This window comes from Fomitiporia mediterranea (genome assembly GCF_000271605.1).
Source record: "Fomitiporia mediterranea MF3/22 unplaced genomic scaffold FOMMEscaffold_14, whole genome shotgun sequence".
In the NCBI taxonomy this organism is placed as follows: domain Eukaryota; kingdom Fungi; phylum Basidiomycota; class Agaricomycetes; order Hymenochaetales; family Hymenochaetaceae; genus Fomitiporia; species Fomitiporia mediterranea.
Window position 1 is genome coordinate 407,761 of NW_006760399.1, and position 12,588 is coordinate 420,348.

General features: G+C 46.7%; 3 protein-coding genes across 3 annotated transcripts; 1 reads left to right on the forward strand and 2 right to left on the reverse strand.

Annotated features, from left to right (window-relative positions):
* Positions 1-3,079: 3,079 nt before the first annotated feature.
* Positions 3,080-3,544, reverse strand: FOMMEDRAFT_95377 (uncharacterized protein; the record flags this gene model as incomplete). Its single annotated transcript, XM_007270674.1, has 1 exon — positions 3,080-3,544. One exon carries the CDS (start codon positions 3,542-3,544, stop codon positions 3,080-3,082), a length of 465 nt encoding a protein of 154 aa, XP_007270736.1.
* Positions 3,545-5,542: 1,998 nt separating this feature from the next.
* FOMMEDRAFT_161101 (uncharacterized protein) lies at positions 5,543-6,533 on the forward strand (the record flags this gene model as incomplete). The annotated part of the gene is made up of 4 exons (XM_007270731.1): positions 5,543-5,858; positions 5,926-6,163; positions 6,206-6,263; positions 6,333-6,533. The coding sequence occupies 4 exons, from the start codon at positions 5,543-5,545 to the stop codon at positions 6,531-6,533; spliced, it is 813 nt and encodes a 270-aa protein (XP_007270793.1).
* A 1,131-nt stretch (positions 6,534-7,664) lies between these two features.
* FOMMEDRAFT_94794 (uncharacterized protein) lies at positions 7,665-11,120 on the reverse strand (the record flags this gene model as incomplete). The annotated part of the gene is made up of 8 exons (XM_007270642.1): positions 7,665-8,120; positions 8,371-9,492; positions 9,563-9,617; positions 9,677-9,864; positions 9,925-10,025; positions 10,087-10,842; positions 10,902-10,977; positions 11,040-11,120. 8 exons carry the CDS (start codon positions 11,118-11,120, stop codon positions 7,665-7,667), a joined length of 2,835 nt encoding a protein of 944 aa, XP_007270704.1.
* Positions 11,121-12,588: the final 1,468 nt, after the last annotated feature.

Genomic DNA, 12,588 nt, shown 5'->3' on the forward strand with positions numbered 1-12,588 from the left:
GATTAGTCAAAGTAGTAGCTATGTATAGTTCAACTTGGTGCTAGAAGTCCTTAAAGTGCTGCCTATTAAAGTCTAAAGGGTGGGCTACATGTACTTTCTTTCTAGAACAGGTTGTGACTTTCAGAACAATCAGAACAGGTTCCAAAGGGGCTGAGGGCATGTGGTTAGCAAAGGCCTCTTAGATGGAGGTCTGTACATATTGAGCTAGTTCTGCTTGTAACTGCTGATCTGGTGGGACAGTAGGGGTGGTGGTCAGCATAGTAGGGTCTATGTCTATACTACAAAGGAATCAACACTAAACTAAAAGGGGTAATGAATAGAAGAAGGGTGGCAAAAGTTTAAAAGGGTTTAGAAAGTTTAAAATTTAAAAATGTAAAAGGGTTAGGACAAAGGAAAGAGATTGATACAACAGTAAGTACTAATGCCTGAAATGTAGGAGAGTTGTAGGGTGGTAATAGGTAGTCTTGATCTGATGTCAGTAACAGTGTAGAGGGGACCCAAAGGCTCAGTAAGGGGACCCAGGCTACAACTATCCTACACAACAGAAATACAGAATGTAAGTACTGGAACATAGTCAGAACTTGCAGAACAGGCAGAGAGAGAGAGTGAGACAAGAGTAGAGTATATAGAGTGAGCCTAAGAGTACAGGACTACCTGGAGTAGACAAGATCAAGACTACAGGACTAGTCTGATCTTGTATGCCTATATATACTAAACTACACAAGAGTACTCAGGGAGTATGAGCTACTAAGAATGATAAGCTACAAAGAATGAAAGAAAGGAATGCCAAAGATAAAGGTACAAAGAATGAAGGGATGGACAAAGGGTAAGGGACCATAGAATGATACAAAGAATGAAGGGGTGGTCAAAGGAATGGAATGATAAAGTAAGGAAGGGTAGTAGCAAGAGTCAGCACACATATAGTCCATAGACAGCACCCCTGAGGGACAGAAGTCCTGAGTTCTGGTACAGAAGGGTGTAGAATCCTTAGAACTGAAGGTATGAGAGTAGAGAACTGTAACAAGTCAGGGGTTTGATCCTGATGTAGGGTTGTTTGTAAGTAAAAGTATTAGGCTGAGAATAAGCTTCCTAAAAGGGGGGGAGTGAATTTCTTAGTTGCTTAGAATACTAGGGCTAGAACTCTATATTAGAATATCTCTCCCTACCTCTAAAGGCTGTCAAGGTTAAGCTAGAAATAGTAACCCTTAGAGTCAAACTCTATATACTAGTCATGTGAGGACACATGACTCTAGAGAGGAGAGTAATGTTAGGACACAAACATTTATTAGTATATATAGTGTGGACCAGGTGTTAAGCCAAGCTTGACATTATACTCTTTTAGTAAAGAGGTTCTATGTATAGTCTACTATATATAGTAATCCCTTACACTAGAGTCTTACTATAGAGTACTGTAGATGTGTAGTAGATAGTAGATGTGTAGAGGGAAGCTGGGGGGAGGCTGACAATCTGGTAGTATGAGTGAAAGGTAGTAGATAAGAGGTAATCCTTAAATTTTACAATATTTAAAAAAAAGTGTAAAGGCTAGAGCCTTACTCAAGAACACAGAACAGGTAAAGACCTAGGATTGGAGAGGTTGACCTAAGTACAGGAGCAAGTATGAAGATAATCTCTAAGTGTCTACAAATAGCCCTTTATATACTTAACTAAAGTCATGTGTGTAACCTTAGAGGTTACATATAGTAACTTGTGCCTCTTTTGTGTAATAGCCTCTTAACCTATATTCTCTAATGTACAATACTTTGTTAATTCTTCCTGACCTCTAATGTGCCTGTTAGCTTTGTAATATTTGTTCTTATTATTTCTTTGATCTTATTCTCAAGTTTCATTCCTTACTTTACTCTTGTTATTTAGTTATTATAAAAAGTAGTCTGTAAATACAGTAGTTCCTTAGTTTTTTGACTCTTCTTATATTCCTACTTGATCTCCTAGCATAAATCCTAGCTGGTAGCTTTGGGAATATAGTTGGATTAAGGGCTATAGGTCTACATTTGCAGTTTGAGAGTACTATTAATCTAAAGAACACATCCCTCCTAACAATACCCTTTTATTATCCTTCTCTATTCATTTAATACTCAATATCAACACCTGATCCTTCATTCTTAGGCAAACATTACAAGGCACACTCACCCTTAGCCAAACTTAAATATATCTACCTAACTTTATCTACTCTCAGCTCCACCCTAGAAATGGTGACTGCCCGAATACATCCTACTCTTATGTAATCATTCTCTTTTTACATCATTGTAACCCGTGCCATGCATTGCATGACTATATCCCTAAGTTTTTTAAAAGAGACTTGTGCAAACCTTGAACAAGGGCACATCAGCTCAGCCTCTCATATATTCGATTGAATTGTTTACTACTGACGATGCGGTACAAATGTATACAGATCACAGGGGGAATCTGATCATAGCCCGCAATTGAGATGGGTTTGAGATAGGCAAACTGGGAATAGGAGAAACCGAATCGATAGTGAGGGATCAAGGAACTAAATCGATAGCGAATTTCGGACACAAAATGAAATGGATAGAGGACCGTCATTGTATATCTACACCTGCTCCGAGACTTGAAAGCGGACACAAGTTGGACGACCTCCTTCGGCCGAAGAAGAGACACAGCCAGTGTAAGTGAACAGGAGTGACAAAAACCGGGAACGGGGAATATGGTATGAGATATAGGGGAAACACGCTCGTAAAATGATGAGAGGTGTATTAACGAAAGAGCTTCAAGTAAATGGAAAACCAGGAAGCATTTGATCAGACGATGCATCAATGGAAGGGGGTAAGACGGCACCCCAAGCAAGTGGGTGGGGAACGATGGTGGGGGAAATGTGTAACAATACACGGGATGCCGAATGTCACCTTGTAAAATGGTATGAATACGACCAGTGACAGGTCATTTATGTTGATCAGTCCAACATGAGAACTTGAAGGATGTATGAAAAGTAAATGAAGTGCATAGAGGCATGGCATATGCGAATGCATGGACAATATGACGAGAAAATGGAAAGCAGCATGAAGGGCAAACGAAACGCACGAGTAGACACAGCACCTTGACTTTACGAGTCCCTGAAAGGGTCAGGTACACCGAACTGCATCACCTGTGTACGAAGCATCATTGCGCGCTCGCGCCACATCTCCTTCTCCCTCCTCTCCGCCTCAAGGGACTCTTCGAGTTCACGTTGGTATTCCAGCTTACGTTTGCGGCTGCGACGTGCAGCAAGCGTGTTTTGCCTTCGCTTGGCTGCAATGGCATCGGCTTCAGCAGTTGATACGGGACCATCTGCTGCACCATCCTCCGAACCTGCGAGCTCGTCGTCTTCTTCGTCGAACGCTGCGGAACGAGCGCGCTTACGGGCGAATACTGCCGGAACAGCCTTACGCGACGTCGCCGACGGCATAAGGTAGCTACGCGGCTGCGTTGGTGCATCAAGTGGAACGAGGGCCTCTGGCGTCACGCCCTTGCGCGTCCCAGTTGCTACCTTCTTCTTGCGACCTCCCACAGCCGTGTTTGGTGAGGCCATGGCTACGTCAGCTACGAGAGGCGACGACTGCGCAGACGTTGGATCCAACGCAGGCGTCGCAGGGGACATGGTATATAAGCCATCGAAACTAGGAATGGATGGCTTCATTGGAGACACAGAACCAGAGGCCACTGATGACGGAGTCGGAGCGGACTCAAGTGACATCTTGGCAAACCCATTGTTATTCTCTTGATAAGCTGCAGAGGCTGGTTGCGAGAACAACGGCATATCAGGGAAGTCGACGCCCAGTGCGTTCGGTCCCGCATCCGCAACAACTGGTGATGTGAAGAAATCTTGCATTCCAACTGCAGGTGTATCGAGCATCGGATCGAATGGAGTGGGCTCATCGTCAAGGAAGGGGGAAGTCAGGAACTCCTGCCAGTCCGACGAGGTGAAGTCATTTGCGCCGCCTGCGGAAGCGGATTTGCGATGAGTCACATCCTGGCCATCAAAATAGTGCATGGCGCAGGAAAACTTACCAAAGAGCGCATGACGGACAGCCTGCGCAGCCTCTTCTGCGGAAGGCTCCAGACAATGAGGCACCTTTGCGGGCGAGGACGGCGTGGCAGATGCTGGAGCACCGCCATTCTCCTCAGTCTTACTGTCGTTGTTGAGCATGTTGATGTATCCGGCAAACAGGGCTTGGAAGTCTTCGAGCGCGGTAATGTTTCCGGAGTTAGGGTCTTGAGTATGAGTGTTTATCGTCGTCGTTGCTGGAGACGAGGAAGCTGATTCGCTGAAGCGGGGTACTGGAGGTCTGTTGTGATTATTTGTGTTGCTGTTGACACGGGGAATAGGCGGGAGCTTAGTAGGGAGTCCATGGTGTGCGGCCAGTTTGGACGGTGAGAATACCGGGAGGTTTGCCCGAGGACGGGACGTCAATGTGTTTATCGAGCCATTCTGATACGGAGTAGGAGAAGAGCTTGGGAGTGCTGGACTCTCAAGGTTGTGCGGGGATCGACCATTTTGAAGTGTTGGTGTCGACGAGATGGGACGCGGACGGGTGTCGGCGCTTAGAGTTGAAGGCACATCCTGACCGTTGTTATTGGTGAAGTTGTACCGGATGGGGAGAATGGCTGGGTTGGGTTGGGACGCTGAGTGATGCAGTGGCACGGCAGACGACAGGTGAGCGTCAGCCGGCGAAGAAAGCCTGTAATTGGTGGCGGACCACGGCTGGATCAGTACATCTCGTCGACACGACTGTTGCGTAGCGTCAACGTCATCAATGCACTCTTCCGACCTCGGCGGTACGGATGTGGACTCGGTATGCATGCTTAGCAGTGCCCGAGAACTGAGTCGATGCGAGTCGAGCAGAGTCGAAACGAATCACAAATGAAGAGAGGTAGTACGAAAAACGTATATATATATGCACGAGTGCACCGACGCTGCTCGCACGCAAAAGATACTCGGTATTTAGAGAGGAAAAGCGAGCACAAGGATGACGCGACGCGGAGAGAGAGAATGAAAGGGAGAGGGGTACTTACGAGGCTCGCTATAAGCTCTAGGCGGAAACCAGAGAGCTGTGTGGAAGTCGAGGAAGAAAGGAGAGATGGGGGAGAGGGAGGGCGATGACTCGGCCGGTTTTAAGCAAGTTTTCAAGCGCCCGTGTACTAGGATTCCCACGCACTGCCACGTCGCTCGCCATTGTCCTCGTTTAGCTCATTTTCCCCGACTGCGTGCACTGCGCCGCTGCTCTTCATATGAGCTCTCCCTGTCCCCCACATGCTTTCATCCTGCTGCGATCCATCCTTGCTCTGTGTGCAATTTGGAGAGCTACGGGCGCAGGCAAGTGCGACCATCCAGCGACAGACTGAGAAAAAAAATTGGCAAATCGCGGGAACAGGGACGGTACCGCATTCAGTCCCGAGATGACTCGATAGGAGAGGCTTACCAAGATGCATTATTTTGCCGGACCCTATCTAATCATGACAAATACCCCGACCCATGCACTCCCGTCTCCCACGATGTCCCGCCATCCTGTCCATCTGACCCAATGAAATGAAGAGCGCCCCTGTCCCGACGCTCGGGGCGCGCGAACGAGGCGCATGCTGTGCTCCGCCTCATGCCTCATGCGGTCAGATGGTTCCTGAGCTCATCACGCGGCCTTTCATGTCCCTAGCTTCGTTTAGACGCCCGCATCGCATCGGCCTATCAATGCCGCATGCACATGCCATTCCGCAGCCTGTGTACACGTCGCCGACGCGCGTCCCCTTCGTATTCGCTGAGCTTGTTACAAACCCTTCATTCCCATCCCCTCCCCCGTCTCGAATAACGCCGAACATCCTCGAATTGTCCTCTCTTCTGCTACCCGCTAGTACGCGCTGTCACGCTCCGGCTTGTCTCGTCGCCATCTTCATCTATCGCTGTACATACGGCATGAGCACAGCCCACCGGTCGTCGAACTCGGTTCACTTACACCATGCACTGCATCCTTGCGCTCAATTGGCCAATACTGGACGGACACACTCTGTCAGCGATACTCGTTTCTAAGTTCTGTCTCTTCTACCACACCACTCCTAGTACACTGTGCACTGGTACCGTTGAAACCCGTAAACTTCCCTTACATCAATTCCCGACTGGTCCGACAATCATACCGTCTTCTACCGCTTTGTCCATCCTGTCCGCTTTGTCCGCTTGATCCTGTTCACTTGGCCAATACAGTCGCCGCAATATATATCTCGCATCTTCCTCTATTGGAACTGGAAATCTCTATCACTTTGTCGGCGACATGCTACCCGCTTTACTCCATCGCACATAACTTAACAACAATATGAAACTTATCATTAAGAAGAACCCGCCTGATTTCCGGCTTCCATTTGATCCTCTGTACTCGGGCTCGCCGTCGTCCTCTGCCGGAAAACCTCGGGCTGCTCCTTTTGTCATTGGCTACCATTCCTCAGGCAAGGTATTCGACTTTCCAGAAATAAAGAATACGATACTCGCATCCCCCTGTTCAACGCACATTGCCAGGGCTGTGTACTACTGCTAAAATCAAAACACGCATACTCGTGCCTCATGCCTTCTTCTCCCTGCTTATTCAACGCGCATTGCCAGAGCTGTGCTGCTGGCTGTTACTTTTGCACAGGTACTAGTACAATTTAACACTAAACACGACGTGCACGCCTGCACGCCTGCAAGGCAATGAATGCTTATTTTAAACTGTCCCCTGGCCAGGAAATTAATAGCCGAGATCATCGCATCGTTCTCCGACTTTCTCAATAAAGTATCTTCTTAAACGCTCAAGTTAGTTGTCCATCTCATCTGCATGTCATCCGACCCGAGTGGACCGATTGACCAAACTCCTGTTCTCTCCGTCTTGACGCCCGATTCTAGACTTTGTATACTTGTCAGGGCAGAGGTTGTATCATTTTTGTTTTGTCGGTCGGGAACGCTCGGAAACCTTCCATTGGTCGATCGCACATTACACCGAGCATCCAATCAGCCCTAGTAACTACTATCAGCTGCAATATGATGAGGGTGTCTTGAGACCGTCTCATCATGTTGCAGCTGTGTCAAGATCAGTGCTTGTGTTAAGTTTGGCCTCTTGTATGATCACGTTGTGCAAATACATAGAATCTCTATCTCCTAATGCATCAAGGTTTTCGATTCATCGTACAGGTTTACAATGGAAAGGACAAGTGCCACAGTGACATATTGTACACACGAGATACAAAGAGGTATGCAAATACGGGGGATACAGAGGGTGTGTACAAAAAAAAATATGACCGTCGTATTGTGTTGCAGTGTATGAATGCATGCAAACGGGGATCACTACATTTAAGTGGGTGCAAAAAGTTTTCGTCACCCCATATATAGTAGTTTTTTTTCTCATCCCTCTATTTAACGCGACTCGAATCTTCAAGCCCTGTTCTAATGGACAACAATAATATAACACATGTCAAAAATTAATCCTACAGGAGCATATATACAAAATTAAAGTGTTTTAAACAGTTATACAGCTTCAATTCTATTAATTAATGGAAAATTTAAAGTGTTTAGTCAACGCGTTGTGTCCAAATACTGCCATGAGAAGCTCCTACTATATATGGGGCGGCGAAGACTTCTCGTACCACCTGTACATGTTGAAATGTACGTGCAAGGGTTCATATCCGCCATTGCTCTATGCATCAACACTCCGATTTGCAGCCTGCATAACAACAATACCCACATCACACCCACTCACCACAAGCGCACTCGCAACATCCCCAATAGTCTCCCTCACCTCCCCACCAACGCTCCCCCCACCATGCACCTCCACAAGCTTCCTCAACTCCTTCGTATGATCCTCCATAGATAACCTCCTAGACCTCCCCAACACGACTACAAGTCTCCTACCATGTGAGTTCGCACGTGTCAGTTGCGAAGTTACTTCGTCTATGAGTGAGTGAAGAGGTGTAGGGGAGACTTGTTCGTGGAAGGAGACCCGCTGAAGTGCGTCTGTGACACGTTGTGGGAGGGGTTCGGAGGTGGGTGAGGGAGAGGCGTAACGTGCCCAGACGAGGTTGTCGGCTGTTTCGGATTGTAAGCGTGCCTGGGTTGTGAAGGCACCGTAGACTGTATCTGGTATTTCAGTTATCTAAGTAGCGGGCGGGAAAAGAAAACAGTCATTAGAATTGCGAAAGCTCTCAGAAGTGAAGAAAATGACGTACAGATCCAGTTGTAACAGCATTCGCCCTGATATTCGCCGCCGCATCCTTATCCTCTTCATCCGTTGCATTACCATCATGACCATGACGATGTACGAAAGAATGAATATGCACAGGCTCAGGCCTCCCAATAACCTGTTGCACAAGCTCCTCTGCCTTCGTAACCTCCGCAATCTCCACCCCAGTCTCACTCTTCATCGTCGCACCAACCTTCTGATTCCCATACAACTGCACCACAAACTCTAGCGCAAGTCGATCGTCTATCTTCTTAACCTCCGCCCAAGTCTCACTCTTCGTCATCCGCACAACAGTCGCACTAACCTTCCGATTCGCACACAACTGCACTACAAACTTTAGCGCAAGTCGATCGTCAGGTCCACCGAAGAACGGAAGCAAGATATGGTGCCTGCTACCAAATCGATTACTGTGTACGTCCGTCGCGGGGTTTACACCAAAGTGGTCTGAGGAAGAAGGCATGGTTCGATCGACGTACAACGCAACGTCCGTTTGACATTGGGCGAAGACTGCACGGATAAAGTGAGAGTGAACGACAGAGGTGGATTTCTCGCTTGTTTGTGTTCGGAAGAGCATGTCGAACGAGCTTAAAACGGGTGTTACGGGTGCTGCATATGTTGGAGGAGCCTCGGTAGGACTTGTAGCCATTGGAGCAGAAGGCGGAAGCCAAGGAACCAGAACAAGCTGCGAACCAAAATCTCGTGCGCGATCTGCTACACGAGAAGCAAGGTCACCAAAAGTCACAACCGAAATCGAAGACGAGATGCTCAGGTCATTCAGTTCGCCGAACGTCTTGAACGCATTGAGCAGTGGATCCGTATGAATGAGGTGGTCCGCTGCTGAGGTCGACTTCATCACAGCCGATGTACGATCGGAAAGTTCTATAAGCCTCAGAGCGTCAACGACAACGTTTGATTTTGCCCTCGGTGGACGAGAAATCGAGCTTCCCAACGAAGCTCCCCTCCTCTTCAACCCTTCGTCCACTTTTCCCCTCTCTTCCTCATTATCATACTCACCAGGCGGAGGAAGGATGAGTTGCGTAAGCGCCATCATCCCAGGAAGATGCTCCATTGCATCAAGAACAACTGTAAACCGGGCCTTCCACACGTCATCCCCTCTTTCTGTTCTCGGACGAGCCATAGATCCCTTTTCTTCTCCCGACGCTTTGTAATTTGGACCGACCCCGATGGCCCGCGTTCTAGCGCTTGGAGGATACAAGACTTGTACGACAGGTGTAGTCATGCACGTCAACACCAGCGCCTCAAAGACAAACATCGAAAAGACTTTCTATATTCCGAATAATGTTATTAGAACTTTGTACGTCTGTACGTCCGCATATGTTTAGAATACCACATACCTGAGTAAGGATTCCGGCTTGTAAGCCGATATTTAGGACGATAAGCTCGACAAGCCTAGAATAGGAGCACATACTCAGCCTCGAAACGTATTTTTTATGCTGGAGAAACCTTACCCCTTGCAACTCATAAGAGATCCAATCGTGCTCGCCTCTCTCCACTTGAATCCGCAAAGTCTAGCCGCAACCGAACATCCTCCGAACTTGCCAAAGTAAGCAAGACAACAAATCGCAATCGTGTATCCCCAAGTAATACCATCATCCAACAGACCCAGATTCGTCGACAGTCCAGAAAGCGTAAAATACTACCAGACTTGGGTTCAATTATCCAAGACTAGGGGATAAGTAGCAACGTGCTTGCTTACTAGAGGAAGAAAGATGATCGAAACCATATCCTCAAGCTTCTCGGTTAACGAGATTGCTAGTCCTCCTTCACGGGGTACGACTAGCCCAGCCAGGAAGCCACCTGGACAGACATGTGTATCAAAAGAAGTTCTACTAATAGATACGACGAGATTAATTCTCACCGAAGATAGCATTTACACCAATAATATCGGTGAAAAACGCGGATGCAAAGGTCATAAGGATCGTGGCGGTCATGAAACTCATTGTCGGACCGTTCTCGATGGATCCCGTTCGTTGAGCAAACCATTTGAATACTCGTTTCACCGGAATGAGTAGGAATAACGTCCATGCCACCGCAGTCAATAAAATCCAAAGTGCTGAGAGACCAGAAGCAGCGTTGACGAGTGCGACACACAGAGCAAGGAGGGTCCACCCAATGATGCCGTTCCCGATCCCTGCAGAAAGGACAACGATACCGACAGTCGTGTCCATAAGCTTCAGCTCAGTGAGGATCCTACAAAGTACGGGAAAGGCGGTGATAGAAAAAGCAACACCTGCAAACAACATGAAATGGGTATACGAAACCTCATCCTCGTTGATGTATTGTTGGTATATCGGTAAAGCCAGTGCTGCCCCAAGTCCAAACGGGAGTACCATCCCAGCAAGGGCAATTGGTACCGAGTATCGTGCATTTTTCTTGATTACAGCTGTTTCGATTTCGAGCCCGACCAGGAAGAGAAAGAGGACGAGACCGATGTTAGCAACGAGGGAGAGATAGGGAATGGATTCCGCTGGGAAGATGTGCTGTGTGAAGCCTGGGATGCGGCCAAATGCTGTTGGACCAAGCAGGATGCCACCGAGGACCTCTGAGATGACTTTGGGTTCTTTGAGGCGCTTTAACCCGATGCTGAGAAGTTGAGCAGTCAGTACGATGATACCTGTAGTTAGTGTTGTATTAGCAGTTCTTCGTTGGTCTGTGCTTGTTGGACGTGCTCACCGACTTGGACAATCCATAGTCGTATCGGATCAGCACTTATGAACTGCGTTGGGTCCACCCCGCTCAATAAACCTCCCTAAAAAAAGAAAGTCGATAAATAAATAGACCTCCTAATTGATGCAGAAGAAAATAGCCGACCTGCTGCTCCGCAGCCCTCCTATGAAAGCTGCTCAGCGAGCTCGCAAGACTAATAACCGATCCAGAAAACTGGCCCAACATTTAATCTATCTATCAAAGGCCTGAGAGATGCTTGTGAGCAGCAAGTATGGGATAGTCCAGTGCTTGTACACATTATTCACGAGTCGTCGGGAGAGGGACTGTATTTGTCTGTCGTTCCGGAGTCTAGGCCGAATGGAGCTCTGGACACAGGATGGGGGCGGGCCTAAAACAAATGATACTGTACATCCGTGCCATTGGTTGTGGTATCAGTTGCTGACTGTTGGATTTTAATCATTGGACGCGCTCACCAGCTTGAATGATCCATAGTCGTATGGGATCCTTATATCTGAGGAATGCATCGTGTCCACCCTGATCAACAAACCTCCCTACATACTTACGATTATTTAAAAAAAAAGAAAAGTACAGTTAAGCCAATAAATATTATAGTCTCCTAATTGATGCAAATAGAATATAACTGACCTGCTACTCTGCTGCCCTCCTAAAAAAGCTGCTCACCGAGCTCGCAAGTCTAATAACTGATCTAGAAAACTAGCCCGACAATTTTCTGTCCGCCAAAGACCTGAGAGATGCTTGTGAGTAGCGAGTAGCGGATAGTCCAGTGCTGGTGCACATTCAGGAGCCGTCGGGAGAGGGACTGTATTTGTCGGTTGTTCCAGAGTCTAAGCCGAATGGAGCTTCGACGCAGGGCGGGGATTGTACATCTGTGCCTTTGGTAGTGGTATCAAGTTAGCCGTTTGTAAATCGTTGGACGTGTTCGGACAATCCATAGTCCTATGGGATCAGCGCTCATGAAGTGCGTCGAATCCACCCTGCTCAACAAACCTCCCTGCATACGCATTTTTTTTTCTTTTAATGAATAAGAATATTAATAAAAGGAAAGTCAATAAATAAGTAGACCTCCTAAGATACGCGTCTGATAAACTCGACAAGCCAGTCACGTCACGGTCACAACCCTCGCTTACCAAATTAGGAAGGACCCTTACGGCGAAATTTCAGAGTGTAACTTCGACTTGAAGTTTTGCCTTAGCCAAAGATGATTCTATATAATACAGAGAAGAGAATCTTGCCTATTTTCAGATAGAGTTAAATATTACAACAATAAAATATTTGACCATTACAGTCTGTATCTATAATTTTGTAGCTTTATCAAGATGATTACACCATCCGATCATTATGACAAATACTATATATTATAAATGTTATTATGTTATATACATATATAGCAATTATTTGTCATATATCCTTATCTAATGGTGGCGAAATCTGAAAGAAAAAATTAAAAAATTTACCAGACTGCTGGAAAAGTATAATTACAGCATTTAGAGCAAAAAACATAGTTTGCAAAATAACTCAGCTAATATTCACTTTTAAGAAATTCTGTTCCATCATTTTGTAGAGAAGGCTTAATACAACAAATCGATGGTGCTACTTTTTGAGTTTTGGGTCTCTGGATGGACGAGTTTCGTGCTCATTGTGGAGGCTGCATTAGGAAGGTAAGGTTACATCA